The sequence below is a fragment of the Trachypithecus francoisi genome, unplaced genomic scaffold (assembly GCF_009764315.1).
Source record: "Trachypithecus francoisi isolate TF-2019V2 unplaced genomic scaffold, Tfra_2.0 Lachesis_group11, whole genome shotgun sequence".
Taxonomy (NCBI): domain Eukaryota; kingdom Metazoa; phylum Chordata; class Mammalia; order Primates; family Cercopithecidae; genus Trachypithecus; species Trachypithecus francoisi.
The window spans coordinates 15477386-15491870 of NW_022681456.1; the positions used below are offsets into that span (position 1 = coordinate 15477386).

A 14485-nucleotide genomic window follows, 5' to 3' on the forward strand; every position below is an offset into this window, starting at 1 on the left:
TATTTGAGAGATGATCCCAGGCCATACCAATAGAGGAGTGGGGAAGTGAGACAGAGAGTTAAGGCAGCTGGTAATGGGTGCATCAAAGAGCAGGTGCTTGGGGGGATTGGGGTACAGTCCTAAAATGAGCATGTCTCTGGGTCATGCAAACCATGAGAGAGGGGGCTGGAATATCCATCAACCAGTGCCCACCTATAGTTGGTTAAGGTCTCCAAGTGTTCCAGCCAGCCCATGTTTCCAGCCAGAGAAAGTCCTCCAGCAGAGGATCTTAGGGGCTTGCTGTAGAAAGCTGCTACACAAACTAGCAATAATTATGGTAACTACCATAATAAAAAAGATAGCACCTGCCACTTCTTGAGATTCTACTGTGTGCCAAGTATTTTTCTGGGCACTTTACTTGCATTATATCATTAGTCCTCACTGCCACCCAGAGAGGCAAGATGCTACAATTGTCCCCACTTTACAGATGGGGAAACTGAGGCTCTGAGTGTATCGGCAGCTTGCCCAAGTTATCACAGCCAGGGAGTGGTGGTATCAGGATTTGAACCTAGATTTGTTCTATATACTTTCCCCCTATTTTCCTCTCGGAGGAGAACATTGTATTCTGAAAGATTCAGGCTCCCATACATCTCTCATCTGGGAAGTAGAATGTATTCCTCTGATATGGTAGTTCTCAAGTTTCACATGTGCTTGCTTAAAATTTGCATTCCCAACCGACACTTACCCAATCAGGACCTTGGAGAGTGAGGCCTGGGAATCTAGTTTTGAAGCAGGTGGTCTCCTGGTAAATTATATGCTAGTAGCTCTTTCTTCCATGGGTAGGGAAAAGGAAAAGTCATATTTTGGGAAACTGCTGCACACTTCCAGCTGGAAAAACAGTTTCTGTTAAGTGGGACATAGTGTGCTTGCAAAGTCTTGCTGTGGTCCCTCTTCCCTCGTTCTCCAGAGTGTCTGTAATTTCAGGGCTTGTCTAATCCTGCCGACTCTATTAGCAGATCCTGGATGTGCAGGCTGTCATTCTTGACATCTGAACCTCCATGCAAGGTTTAAGTGCCTGGGCATTGGAGATATTTCTCTTGGGGTTTTCTGCATGAGCAAGGTGTGTTTCCACTGCTAATGCTGCCCTCTGAAGCCCCTGACTGGAAGGAAGAGTGTTCGGTCTCCCACTCCTGGGACAGAGGTCAAGGAGGGCTTTTCCATTACTGCAAGAGATAAGCAACAAGGGACTCTGGAGAGGAAAAATGCCAAGGAGGAGAGCAGGAAACAGGCCAAGGTCGTGGGCAGCCTCACTTGCCCTGTCTTGGGTTAGCAGTGGTCTACAGGTGAAATTAAATTGCATGCCCCTGATTCAAAGTGCTGCCCACGAGATAGCCACAGGGCTTCTTTGTATCCGCAAGGCACTCTCCCAGCGGGGTTTATTAGAGATGACTCATAGGTGGGGTGTTGGAAAGGAAAACAATTCTTTCTTGAAATTTCTGGAGTGGAGTCCAGCTACTCCAAGTGCAGAAACTTCTTGGTCCGACTCCCCTTTAACATCAGATTCCCCAAAGCTCAGGGCTTCCCAAACATCTGTCTGACCATGTCATGGTCCTCGGAAACCTTCAGCGGCTTCACAGCGCCTGCAGATTCAAATGCAGACCCTTTGTCTTAGCTTTCGGGGTCTCCGCCACCTCCCCTTCCTCATGTCCCCACCGTTCGTGTTGGTCTCTTCACTTTAAAAGTTCTCATCACTTTAAAAGCCTCATCGACCTTTAACTTTTGACCCTTGAACTCAGCACACATGTCCTGCCCTCCAAACCTTTGTGCCGGAACTCGGCTTCACCTACCCTTGACACCTACCCGAGGACCTCCCTCATACCCCATCATTCCCCCCATCCCACTTCCCTGAAATATATTTTTATGATCTTATGACATCTGCAGTTATTCGATTTATCTGCTTATACATTTATCATCCTTCCCCATAAACAGAGAGGCTGCATTAGTCTTGTTCATTGTGTATCTCCAGTACCTGGGGCACTCCAGGCCAAGCTCACTGTTGAATGAATAAAAGGCCAGTTTCACATTTAGCAGAGCTCTGCATAAGGGTTTTGAGACATCATGAGCTTTCCCATGGGGGCTGGGATATTTCCCATAAGTCTGAGAGTCTGAGGATCTTAGAAAAGGGAAAGACAAAGAAAGCCGGGTCACAGTAACTTGGGATTTCGATTATCCTTGTGAAGTCAAGCGTCTGTATTGGGAAGAATTAGGTGTTATCTTAGGCTTGTCTGAAAGAAGGGCATTTTGACTCAGGCAGTCATAGCTCCCGGGAACTTTCTGCTTTACCCACAAGTACACCCACAATGATTAAGCAAAAAGTGTGCAAGTAGTGAAGGCGTCTAGCATCGTGGTTATAATGAAGGCATCTAGCCCCCAGTAAGGGACCTCTGTCTCTTACTGGCTATTTGACCTTAGGTAAGTTATCCAAATTTGATGAGCCTGAGTTTCTCACTCTGTAAAATGGGACTAACAATAATTGCTACTTCCTAGGGCTGTTACAAGGATTAAATGAATGATGTAAAGCACTTAGGATATTACCTGACACATCATGCATGTTAGTTCTTGTTATTTTCAGTGCCCTACCGTTCTTATGTCCTTCATGACCAACAGCAATTCCAAATGTTTTTCAACCATCTTAGACTTCCTGGTGCCAAGAGCTGTGTCCTCTTTTTGTAGATTCCAAAATGTCTAAGTCAGCTTTTCCCAGTCTAACTCAGACATTTGTCTAACACTCTGTCACGATTTTATCATAATTACATATCCGCTCTACTATTTTTACTTTTTTTCTATTTATGGCCTTTTTAAACTTAAATTTATTGAAAGATGAAAATGTATCTCATTATCGTAAATGAAAAATCAACATCACTTGCCATTAATATAAGGTGTGTTAGTCTGTTTTACATTGCTATAAAGGAATACCTGAGGCTGGGTAATTTATAAAGAAAAGTTTATTTGGCTCGTGGTTCTGCAGGCTGTACAAATATGGCACCAGCATCTTCTTGGCTTCTGATAAGGTCTCGTAGCAGAAGGAGAAGGGGGAGCAGGGGTGTCACATGGCGAGAGAGGTAGCAAGAGAGATAGAAGGAGGTGCCAGGCTCCTTTAAACAATCAGATCTCAGGGTCTTTAATAGAGTGAGAACTCACTCATTACCATAGGGAAGGCACCAAGCCATTTGTGAAGGATCCACCCTCATGACCCAAACACCTTCCACTAGGTCCACTTCCAACTTGGAGGTCACGTTTCAACATGAGACTTGGAAGGGACAAATATTCAAACCATCTCATAAGGCAACCTGGAAAAAATAAATTTTCAAGTGGAAAAATCCATTGATAAAACTGCCTGTGGATACTGCTACCTGTCGAAATCTGGGACTGGACGTAACATATGTTGGAGACACCTTCTCTCTGGTGCCATCAGATTGAAAGAGAATTGGAGAGGGGCTTATGTCTCACCCCGTGATTTAGCATTGTCTCATATTGCCCATGTCCCTCTTTGCTCCCCTGCTGCACTCTTGGTGGTCCCAGGTCTAACTTTTTCAGAGAGGAATTCAGAGCCCCATCAGGACCATGAAAGACCAAACAAGAGAAAAACTGGGGAAATGTGCACAAATATTCCAAAACAATCAGCTAGGCTGGTGGTTCTCACCTGAGCATGCATCCGACTCACCTAGAGGGCTGGTTCAGACCCAGAGTGCTGCCTGCCACAGCCTATCTCCGAGGGCTGATTCAGCGGGTCTGCCGTGGGGCCCCAGAAAAGTTCCCAGGTGGTGCTTATGCTGCTGTCTGAGGACGCTACTTTCAGAACCACGAACTAGACTAATTGGAGGAATCAATGTTGAGTCTGTGCCTGCATGTTCAAACCATTATTTTAAAGAGAACTGTCAAATCAGGAAGAGAGTAGGGGGCAACTGTAAAGTTCCTACTTCTGAGTTTAGTATTTGTGTCTGTTTTCATACTAAATCTCCAAGCAGCCTGAGGGCCACCATCTGGCAAAGATGTTGGCTGCTGGAAGTTAGGCTGGTATGTGCAAAATGGTAAGAGAATCCAAGGGGATATGAATGGGACACTTATGGCATCTTCCGCAGGGTGTATCTTTCCTATTGACATAAAACTCTAAAAGAGAAGGACAAAGCCAGGCTGCAGTAATTTGTGATTTTTATTATCCTTGTGAAGTCAGGCAACTCAAGGGGAAAGAGCAAGGTGTCCTCTTTGGCTCCTCTCAAAGGAAGACATATTCATTCTAAACTCTTCCATTTTATGCCTCTAAAACTTAATGCCTGGCACCGATTTCATTATAATTAGAAGCCCTGGTTGAATGTGTCCTACAGCTTGAGGCTTTAAGAAAAATGAGTGGCCAGCTTTGGGACCACTGACCCGGGTTTTCTGTTAGGGCAAGTCAATTAATCTCAGTTTTTCCATCTGTGAAATGGGAATGATAATGATGCCCATTTTGTGAGATTGTTACAAAGATTAAATGACATAGTATAAAATGAGTCTTCAAGTAAATGGAAGATGATGAGAAGAATTGTGATGATGATCATGGATACAGGCTGATGGGAAAAGCATGATATTTGATATTTTTTTAAAACATGAAGTCCATGTGGGCAATGCTAATAAAACAGCTGCCATCCACTATTGGACCACCCAAGACTGACCTGAGAGGGTAGAATACTAGAAGCCTGTCTCCAGAGTTAATTTCCTGGTTTGCTGAGGATATGCCTTTGCAGTAGCTGCCCCATCTCATCTCACATCTTAGTATCCACAGCACCCAGAGCTTTCCAGACCACTGGGGACATCCCATCTATCCACCTATCCATCTACCTACCCATCCACCATGCATCCATCCATCCACCCACCCACCCATCTATCCATTTATTTACCCATTCACTTCCCCATCTATCCATCTATCCACACATCACCCATCAATCTATCTGTTCATTCATCTCCCATCCATTCATCTATTCATCTATCTACCCATCTATCCACCCACTCATCCACCCACCCGTCCATCCACCTACCCATTTATCCATCTATTCATCCACTTATCCATCTACCATCCATCCATCTGTTCAGCCACCTATCAATCTATCCACCCATTCATCCACCCAGCCATGCATCCATCCATCTACCAATTTATGCATCCAACTACCCATCCATCCATCCGTGAATCCATTCACCCATTCATCTACTCACCCATCTATCCCCCATCCATCTACCCATCCATTCATCCACTCATCCACCCATCCACCCATCCATCCATCCATCCATCCATCCACCCACCCACCCACCCACCACCTATCCACTCACTCAGCCATTCACCTATCCATCTTTCTCTCTCTTTATCTTTCTCAGGTTAAAGTGCCACAACAAATGCACCAAAGAAGCCCCACCCTGTCATCTTCTGATCATCCACCGAGGAGGTAAGTATTTAACACTTACTGCCCTAGGGGTAGGGGTGAGGTGGGGCTCCTGCAGGTCCCGCACATAGCTGTCCCACTCAGGTTGGTTCTGAATACCTCCTGATCCCCACATAGTTCCCCACATAGTTTCTTCCTCTCTAACACCATTCTTCCTGACATCTGTCTCCTTTATCCTCCCCCATGCCTGTTCTCCCTATTTCTTGCCCCTCTACTGGTCCCTCTGACACTTTAGCCCCTTTTGTCTCCCCACTTAACCCCTGCTCTCTCATCCTGCCTCCTGTCCTAACTTCTAGCCTCTTCTGTTTACCAATCCCATTGCTTTTCTTCCCACCAAAAAGAGCACTGGCTGGGTGTTTTTCGATTGTGTGTTCTCTAGATTTAATCAATTGGCCTTGCAAAAGTAGGTATGAGGAGGGGTATGTCTTGGGCCTGTTGGATTGGGCCATCTGTGTCCTGTCTCCTGGGGCCTTAGGAGTGTCTGAGCCAACCTGTCCAGGCAGGGAAGTAGCAGCCCTGCGAGAGCCACTACCAGGATTCCACTGCAAAAGCAAGACAAATCTGGCTGGAAGGAAAGGCTTTTCCCTGACTGCCAAGGACTTACTTATAAGGGACACTGTCTTGGGAACTCTTGTAGTCCAGCTTTCAAAATAATTCCCCTGATCCTTGCCCAATGAGGTGATCACCCCCAAACTCCATTATCCATATTGAAATTTATCCCTGAGGGACTTTCTGGACCTGTGCTGCCCAATACAGTAGCTACTAGCTACATTTAAGTATTTAAATTTAGATTAATTAAAATCAAAAACACAAATTTAATTACTTAGTCACACCAGCCACATTTCAAGGGCTTATATTGGTACAAATACAGAGCATTTTACTGATTGCAGAAAGTTCTGCTGCACACCGTAGGCCAGATCCTTGCTATTCAAAGCATTGTCCATGGACCTGCAGCATCAGGATCGCCTGGGAGCTTGTTAGAAATGCATGACTTATGAGGCCGGGCACAGTGGCTCACGCCTGTAATCCCAGCACTTTGGGAGGCCGAGGCAGGCGGATCATGAGGTCAGGAGATCAAAACCATCCTGGCCAACATGGTGAAACCCCGTCTCTGCTAAAAAAAAAAAAAAAAAAAAAAAAATACAAAAAATTAGCGGGGTGTAGTGACAGACACCTGTAGTCCCAGCTACTCGGGAGGCTGAGGCAGGAAAATGGCATGAACCCGGGAGGTGGAGCTTGCAGTGAGCTGAGAGCATGCCACTGTACTCCAGCCTGGGCGACAGAGTGATACTCCATCTCAAAAAAAAAAAAAAAAAAAAAAAAAAGAAGAGAAAAGAAAGGCATGATTTATGGCTCCACCCCAGACCTACTGAATGAGAATCTGCATTTTAAACAGGATCTGCAGGGAATTCCCATGCACCTTAAAGTTGAGAAGCACTCTCTAGAGCAGGAGTGAGACATAAACCACGATGCCTACGAGGGCCAAGTAGATGTCCTAAATGAGAGAAGTTGGCCAGATGGGGCTGTGGGACACTGGAAAACCCAAGTGCCATCTAGAGAGGGTAGCCAGCCACTCCAGCCATGTGGACCTACATTGCCAGCATTTCTGACATTTCCAACAAAGGCCCAAATAGAGAATTTTGTGTGCCATATGCTTATCTTTTATTTACTCAGTGTTTTTTGAGACGGAGTCTCGCTCTGTCACCCAGGATGGAGTGCAGTGGTGCAATCTCGGCTCACTGCAACCTCCACCTCCCGAGTTCAAGTGATTCTCCTGCCTCAGCCTCCTGAGTAGCTGGGACTATAGGCACATGCCACCTCGCCCGGCTAACTTTTGTATTTTTAGTAGAGGCGGGGTTTCACTATGTTGGCCAGAATGATCTCAGTCTCCTGAGCTCCAGTGATCCACCCGCCTCGGCCTCCCAAAGTGCTGGGATTACAGATGTGAGCCACTGCGCCTGGCCCATATGCTTATTTTTAAATGTAAGCAGTTTATTAAAATATTTTAAACTCATGCTGGCCACCTCCCTGCAAACCCCTCATCTATGGGATAGATAGAGCCTTCAAATCACCAGGGAGCAACTTTAGAGTACAGCAGCTTGCTAATCGGACACTGAGTCCTCCTTCCCTGTCCTCCCACTTTCCCACTCCCATCTCCCCTGGCCTTGATCAGTACATATTCCGGGGAATCTGCCCTAATTCAGCATGAACCCAAGGGAAACTTGGAGGCAAATTGCTGCTGAAAGCACTGTAATGTGTCCCAAAGCCAACGGGCAGCTGATTTTCAATGATCTTTGCATTGTTTATCTCCAAAACACAGAAAATTGCAAGTGAAGGCAAAGTCTTCAGCTCCCTTCTCTTGCCCTTCCCACCCCACATCCTTAATTGAGAGCCATTTCTTCCTTGAATAACTGTATACACTCAATGAGGCTATTTTAAAGGCTGAATTCTCACCTCTCTTGAGACCCTGCCTTGGGTCAGCCTCATTGGAAAAATTGCCTCCCACCAAATTCTCCTCTGTAAAAGGTTCTGCTAGTGGTTGATTCCCATATGGACAGAACCAGCCTGTTGGAAGGTGATGGCTCTCAGAGGCTGACATTTGAAGAAGGGCTGTCTCCCCCCCACCCTCAAGGCCATGCCTCCTTTTGTTCAAAGGTGGCAGGTGTCTGTACATGCAGAGCAAACTGAACTTTGCAGAAATCCACCAGCTTCTTGCTTTTTCTCTCTGTTGGTTGGAAGTTGAAAATATAGTCAGTTTCCATGGTGATGGCAGCTCAGGCTAAGCAGAGAAATGAAATCCCTGGGTCAATCCGGAGCTTAAACTTCTCAACCAACACCCTCCCATCACCACTGCAATAAAAACAAAAAACAAAAAACAGCTAACAAATAACAATACCAGGCATCAGATTTGATTTTGAGCTTCTCATTTTTGTCCCTTGCTGTGTTCCCCTGTGAGTAATAGAAATAACAGAAGGGAGAGGGGCTTGGGCGACGTGATTTGGATCAGGAAGCATTTATTTAGCATCTACTATGTGCCTAGCTTCCTGGAACAGCTGTCTTTCTTTCAGAGATCCAGGGTTGTTTAGGACAAAGTGTTTCAATGTGCGACAGGCTGCTTAGGCCTGAGAAATCCCAAAAGTAATGAAAGATGATCCTAACACAGAGGTTAGAAAGTTAGGGACAGGGCACCGTGATGAGCTTTTCCACTCATCACAGGCCCTGAGAAATCAGGAACCTCGTGTATTTAAAATGAGTTTTGAGTCTGCCAATATGAAACAATTATGGTATTTTTAAAAACCTGATAGCTTTAGTTTTATTATTATCATCTTAATTGTCAAAAGTCATATATGGACAATAGAAATATGTTGTAAACCACAGAGAATACCCTGATCCCACCACAGAACGATGATCACTTTTAGTGAATTGTCCTCCAGGCTGGAGGCTGGGCCTAAGAGGTGGGATCTGAGCTATGCTCTCCTGGCATAACCAAAGACAAAGTGATACTTAAATTCCCAAATCAATGTTTTTACCCCTACGGATCCAGCAAGGTTAGTCCGGACAGAGTCCGTTCCATGTGACATCAACAACCCTCTACGGAAGCCACCTCGGTATTCAGACCTGCACATCAGTCAGACGCTCCCCAAAACCAACAAAATCAACAAGGTAAGGCTGGGCTTCCACTGGGTCTGGGCATGTGGGGCTGGTACTGCTGGGTGAGGGGTAGGAGGGAGGAAGGGTTGATCTGGGAGTATGGCGCTCCCTCCCAACCCGTCTCAGCTTCCCTAATTCTGTGATGTTTGTGTTGAGTAAAGCTTGAGGGACATCCAGCAATCAGTGGAGAGGTTTGTGTGCCAGAAATCTAATTTAGAGAGAGGCCATGTCGGAATGAGAATGGATGAGGGTATCCAGGAAGGCACAATGGATGGGAGGAGAGACTTAAAAGGAGTTTCCTTAGTGGTCCAGACCTCACTTGCTTTGCTCTGTGACAGGTTTTGCCATCTGTATTAGTCTGTTTCATGCTGCTGATAAAGACATACCTGAGACTGGGTAATTTATGAAGAAAAAGAGATTTAATGGTCTCACAGTTCTATGTGACTAGAGAGGCCTCACAATCATGGCAGAAGGTGAAAGGCACATCTTATATGATGGCAGACAAGAGAGGGCTTATGCAGGGAAACTCCCCTTTATAAAGCCATCAGATCTTGTGAGGCTTATTCCCTATCACGAGAATGGCACAGGAAAGACCAGCCCCCATGATTCAATTACCTCCCACTGGGTCCCTCCCATGACATGTGGGAATTGTGGGAGCTACAATTCAAGATGAGATTTGGGTGGCGACCTAGCCACACTATAACACCATCTTCCAGGACCAACTTTGCAGATGGTTCTGGTCTTTCTGACACATCTGTTGGATCAGACCTCAAGGAATAGTGGTCTATTTCTGAGCTTCTGGTAGAGGCTGGATGGATGGGTTTTCTTTGGGGCCCTGAGCTCTGAGCAACAGGCAATTTGGTTGGCTTCTACCCTCAGACAGAGGTCAGCATTGGGCCCCTCTGTGCATCTTTCTTTCAGTTGTGGCCTAGATTCTGGCATGATTTCCATATCCTTTATTTGATCTGCTGATGGGACTGTACCAAATCTATCCCAGGGGTATGCCCAGCCTCCCAGTAGGAAGCAAAGGTTGCACACACCAGCAGGTGATTTCCAAGCATCTCAAAGCTTTCATGCATTATGTCGAAGGTAGATGTCTTAGTCCATTTGCATTGCTATAAAGGAATACCTGAGGCTGGGTAATTTATAAAGAAAAATGTTTATCTGGCTCACAGTTCTGCAGGCTGTACAAGAAGCCTGACACCAGCGTCTGCTTCTGGGGAAGCCACAGGCTGCTTCTACTCACGTTGGACAGTGAAGGGAAGCAGACATCACAAGGCAAAAGGAAGGAAACGTGTGTGTGTGAGAGAGAGAGGGAGGGAGAGGGAGAGGGGGGAGAGAGAGAGAGAGAGAGAGAAGAGGGGAGGCAAGAGGAGAAGAGGGGAGGGAGGAGAGGGAAGGCAAGGGGAGAGAGGTGCCAGGCTCTTTTAAACCACCAGCTCCAGCAGGAATTAATAGGGTGAGAACTCACTCATTACTGCAAAAAAAAAAAAAGAGACCAAACTCTTCATGAGGGATCCACCCCTGTGACCCAAGCACCTCCCACTAGCCCTACCTCCAACGTTGGGTTCAAATTTCAACATGAGATTTGGAGGAGACAAATATCCAAACTATATCAGTGGAAAAAGCACATTAGCCCAAGGATCAGGAGGGCACTGACCTGTGTTCACGTCCTAGAGGAACATCGTAATAGCTGAGTCACTATTCATTGGCAACGCGCAGAGAGAGGACTGCCCCCTTCCCAGTCCATTTCCCACACATCAGCCAGAGTGATACTTAATGAATGCAATTTGAATTATGCCATGCCCTGCTTAAAAACCATCCAATAGCTTTCGATTGCATCTAGAAAACAAATCAGACTCTACTGCAGCCTGAAAGGCCATGCATCATTTGGTCCCTCCTCTATCTCTGACCTCTCCTTCCATGTCTCCCCACAAAGCTCATGTGTCCCCTTTCTCTTGAGCTACCTCACCCGCCATTCTTATCTCGAAGCCATTTACCATCTGGCTCCTTGTGGCATCATTTCAGCAGTAGAGTGAAGTTGGCTTCTGGAATCAGGCAAACCTGGCAGCCAGCCAGGGCTTCCTCTGCTTATTAGCTGTGAGACTGAACAAGTAACTTAATCTCTCTGAGCCTCAGTTTTCCTGTATGTAAAATGGGGGTGTTCCAGTTATCTACTGCAGCACAACAAGCCACCCAAACATAGTGGCATATGACAATCATCCTCACAGAATCTGTAGGTCAGGAATTAGGACAGAGAGCAGAGGGAATGGTTTGTCTCTGCTCCATGATGGGAATCAACTGGGAAGACTCACACAGATAAGGGCTGGAGTCATCTAAAACAGGGATTGACAAACTATGGCCCACAGGCCAAATCCAGCCCACCACCTACTTTTGTAAATAAAATTTTACTGAAACACAGTCATACCCATATTTCTGTGGCTGCTTTTGTGCTACAATATCAGAGTTGAGTAGTCATGACAGAGACTGCATGGCCTGCAAAGCCTAAATTATTGACTGTCAGAATCTTTACAGAAAAGGTTTTCTGATCCCTGATTTAGAGGCTCTTTCACTCCATGTCTGGTGCCTGGGCTGGGTTGAGTCGAAGCATGGGTTCAGCAGAGTTGTCAACTAGAGCACCTGTATATGGACTTGCTGTAATGCTTGGGTGTCCTCACAATATGGCTGCCTCAGGGTAGTTGGGCTTCTTACATGGCAGCTCATGGCTCAAAGAGCAACTGAATTAGCAAACAGGTGGAACTTTGACAGTGTCACTTCTGCTGCACTTTACTGATGGAAGCAGTCACAAGCCTGCTCAGATTCAAAGGGAAGAAACACAGACCTCAACTCTTAGTGGGAAGAGTCCACAGATTTGTAGTCATATTTTAAACTGCCCATGACAGGCAATAAGAACACTAACCTCAGACAGTTGTTATGAGGATGGAATTCAATAATCAACATTTAAATGCACTCAGTGTACTTACTGGCCCATAGATATTAATCCAGGAGATTCTAGCTATTATTATCAGCTTAAATTTAGGGGCCTTTGATCAAAACGTCAGGCTGGGTCCACTTTTCCTTTGTTATTTGCAAAAGAGACAGGTCTCTAGGAGAGGGGATCCCCACTGCTGGGAGGGCTGAGTAAGTTCAAATAGCGAGGCTTCTGGGAACTATAGTAACTGTGCATCACTTAGAACCCACTCTTTCCTTTGTGACATTTTGAGGGGTGAGGAGCTCAGAACCACCTTGAGACCTTTCTCTCTGGCTTTACAGGCACCATGAGCCTCTTGGTGTCAGATGAGACTGAAACATAGGTCAGATAGATCAGTGACTGTGACATTGTTCTGCTTGTCTGCCAGCAGGAGAATTTGATAAGGGAAATAAATTAACCTCTATTAAGAAAGCAGCTTTGACATGAAGGTGGACAGGATCTATCACAGGGCTGGGTTATTTTTTCCCCTCTTTCCCTTCTCACTGGCTTCACACAGATTCTTCTTGTCAGGCAATGACGTGGTTAGTGCAATAAGTTTCTGAGCCAATTTGGTCTGAAGATTTTTTTTTCACTGCTCTTTGTCTTGTCTCCTGTCTAGTTCAGTCAGTCCAGGTTCACAAAGGCCCTGCTTTTTCACCTAGCACAGTGGTTAGAGTGTAGATTTTGGAGTCAGGAAGTCTGGGCTTGCAACTCAGCTCTTTGACTTGCTGTGTGATTGTGGGCCAGTTATCTCAAGATCTGTCTGCCTTAGTTTTCCTTTATGTAAAATAGACACAATAGGAGGTATTATTGGGGTTGCAGACAGGATTCTATGTATGATATGTATAAAGGATTTTAGTCCAATGCTGAGTACTCAGGGCACGGAAGTAGCTTGATCATGACGAAGACAGAGAAAGAGGAGAAGGAAGAGGCAGGAGGAACAGGAAGAGGGAAGGAGGAGGAAAGGAAGGAGGAAGAGAAGGAGAAAGAAAGAGGAAGAAGAGGAAGACAGGGTGGGGTGGACGAGGAGAATGGAGGAGGGGGAAGGAGGAGAAGCAGCAGCAGTAGCATCTGCCAGTTCCTTATGGGACCAATCTACAACCCTTGTACTTCCACATCAAGGCATCAAAACTACATCTGCAGTAGTGGCAGAGGCTGAATCTCTGCCTGCTGTATTCAAGCTGTTTGAAGTGGCTGCATGCTGGCTTGCTTTTGTTGGTTGGTTGCAAGGTACAGAGACCCGCCTAGGCTGGCTCTGCAAAGTGAGTTGTCTTTTGTAAAGGATGGACATGGGGCAATTCAGAGAAAGGGAAATCACCATTTAGGATCTGGACCTCATGAAACTAGGCGTGGAGGACTGTCTTGAGCTCAGTCCAGCTCCTTGGACCCAAAGCAAGCCCATGGGCCATTGTTCTGGTCTTCCATCGTGTGCCTGACTCAGCTACTCTTTGTGGGTCTGCTCTGATGTGTTGTTACTGTTGGCTGGTTTCCTCATCTTCTACTTTTGTCTTTCTTTCCTCTATCATTGCTTCTGCCTCCATATAGTTCCTACTCCTTATGACCTTTGGCTTCTTTGTTTTCTGGCCTGTTGTGGCTCCCCTGTTCTCTTTGAACCTCATCTTATCTCAGCCTTTGCTCCTAACGCTCTCTGCTCTTCTTCCTAATGGCGTATCTCATCATTCCATCCCATATTATAGGTCACTGGTCAGCTGCCATTATGCTCTGGCCTATGGTCCTGTGTTGGGAGTGGGCTATGGAGGTCACAAGACAAGTGTGTCTGTTTAGGACAGTCCATTGAACAAAGGCTGTTGGGTTGGAGGGTGAGAACAGTTTCCTTAGAAAGTTTCCATGGGAGAATAGTGACCATCACCGCCATGTCCAAATCAGTGCTCAGCTGAGTGAAGTGGAAACCTGGGTGATGAACGTGCTTCTATTTGAGTTCCAGAGTCAGATGTGAATTTCTTATTACTTCACAACCTTGTGTTTCTGCTTCTGGGCCTGGACTTGGGACCTGGGCCACTAATGTTCTGTGTGACTCCAGGAGGCCATTCCTCCCACCTTAGAGTCTCAGCATCCCCTCCTACAGAATGAAGTGGTTGGACTGGACGGTCTCTGATGGATGTTTCCAGCTCTCATCTGTGTTCAGAAAGAGGAATTATGCCATTAGCCTTTCCCTGCGTGATCTGGTAGAGTTTAATAAGTTTCCTTCTGATGGAACACAACCGCCAGCTGCTGGTCCTATTCAGACACAGATCTGAGTTTGACCTGTGGAAGAGATTTTCCCTCCTGTTGTAACAATTCTGCCAGGAGAAGTGAGTACCATATGTATTAATGAGTCTGTCCTCAAAGAGGTAGAGACACATCCTTCCACCATAAAGACAATTTTCTCTCCCTCTTTCCCTCTATCCTT

The 14485-nt window shown here is 46.0% G+C and overlaps 1 protein-coding gene across 3 annotated transcripts in view; it reads left to right on the plus strand.

Moving 5' to 3' along the window:
• KSR2 (kinase suppressor of ras 2) overlaps positions 1-14485 on the plus strand; it is a 512275-nt gene that overhangs the window by 408036 nt on the left and 89754 nt on the right. For 2 of the 3 annotated variants that reach the window (XM_033220446.1, XM_033220445.1), the window contains exons 8-9: positions 5389-5456; positions 8992-9116. In XM_033220446.1, the coding sequence (XP_033076337.1) occupies positions 5389-5456; positions 8992-9116 (193 nt within the window). The remainder of the gene's footprint in view (positions 1-5388; positions 5457-8991; positions 9117-14485) is intronic. The other variant, XM_033220444.1, reaches the window with a different exon arrangement.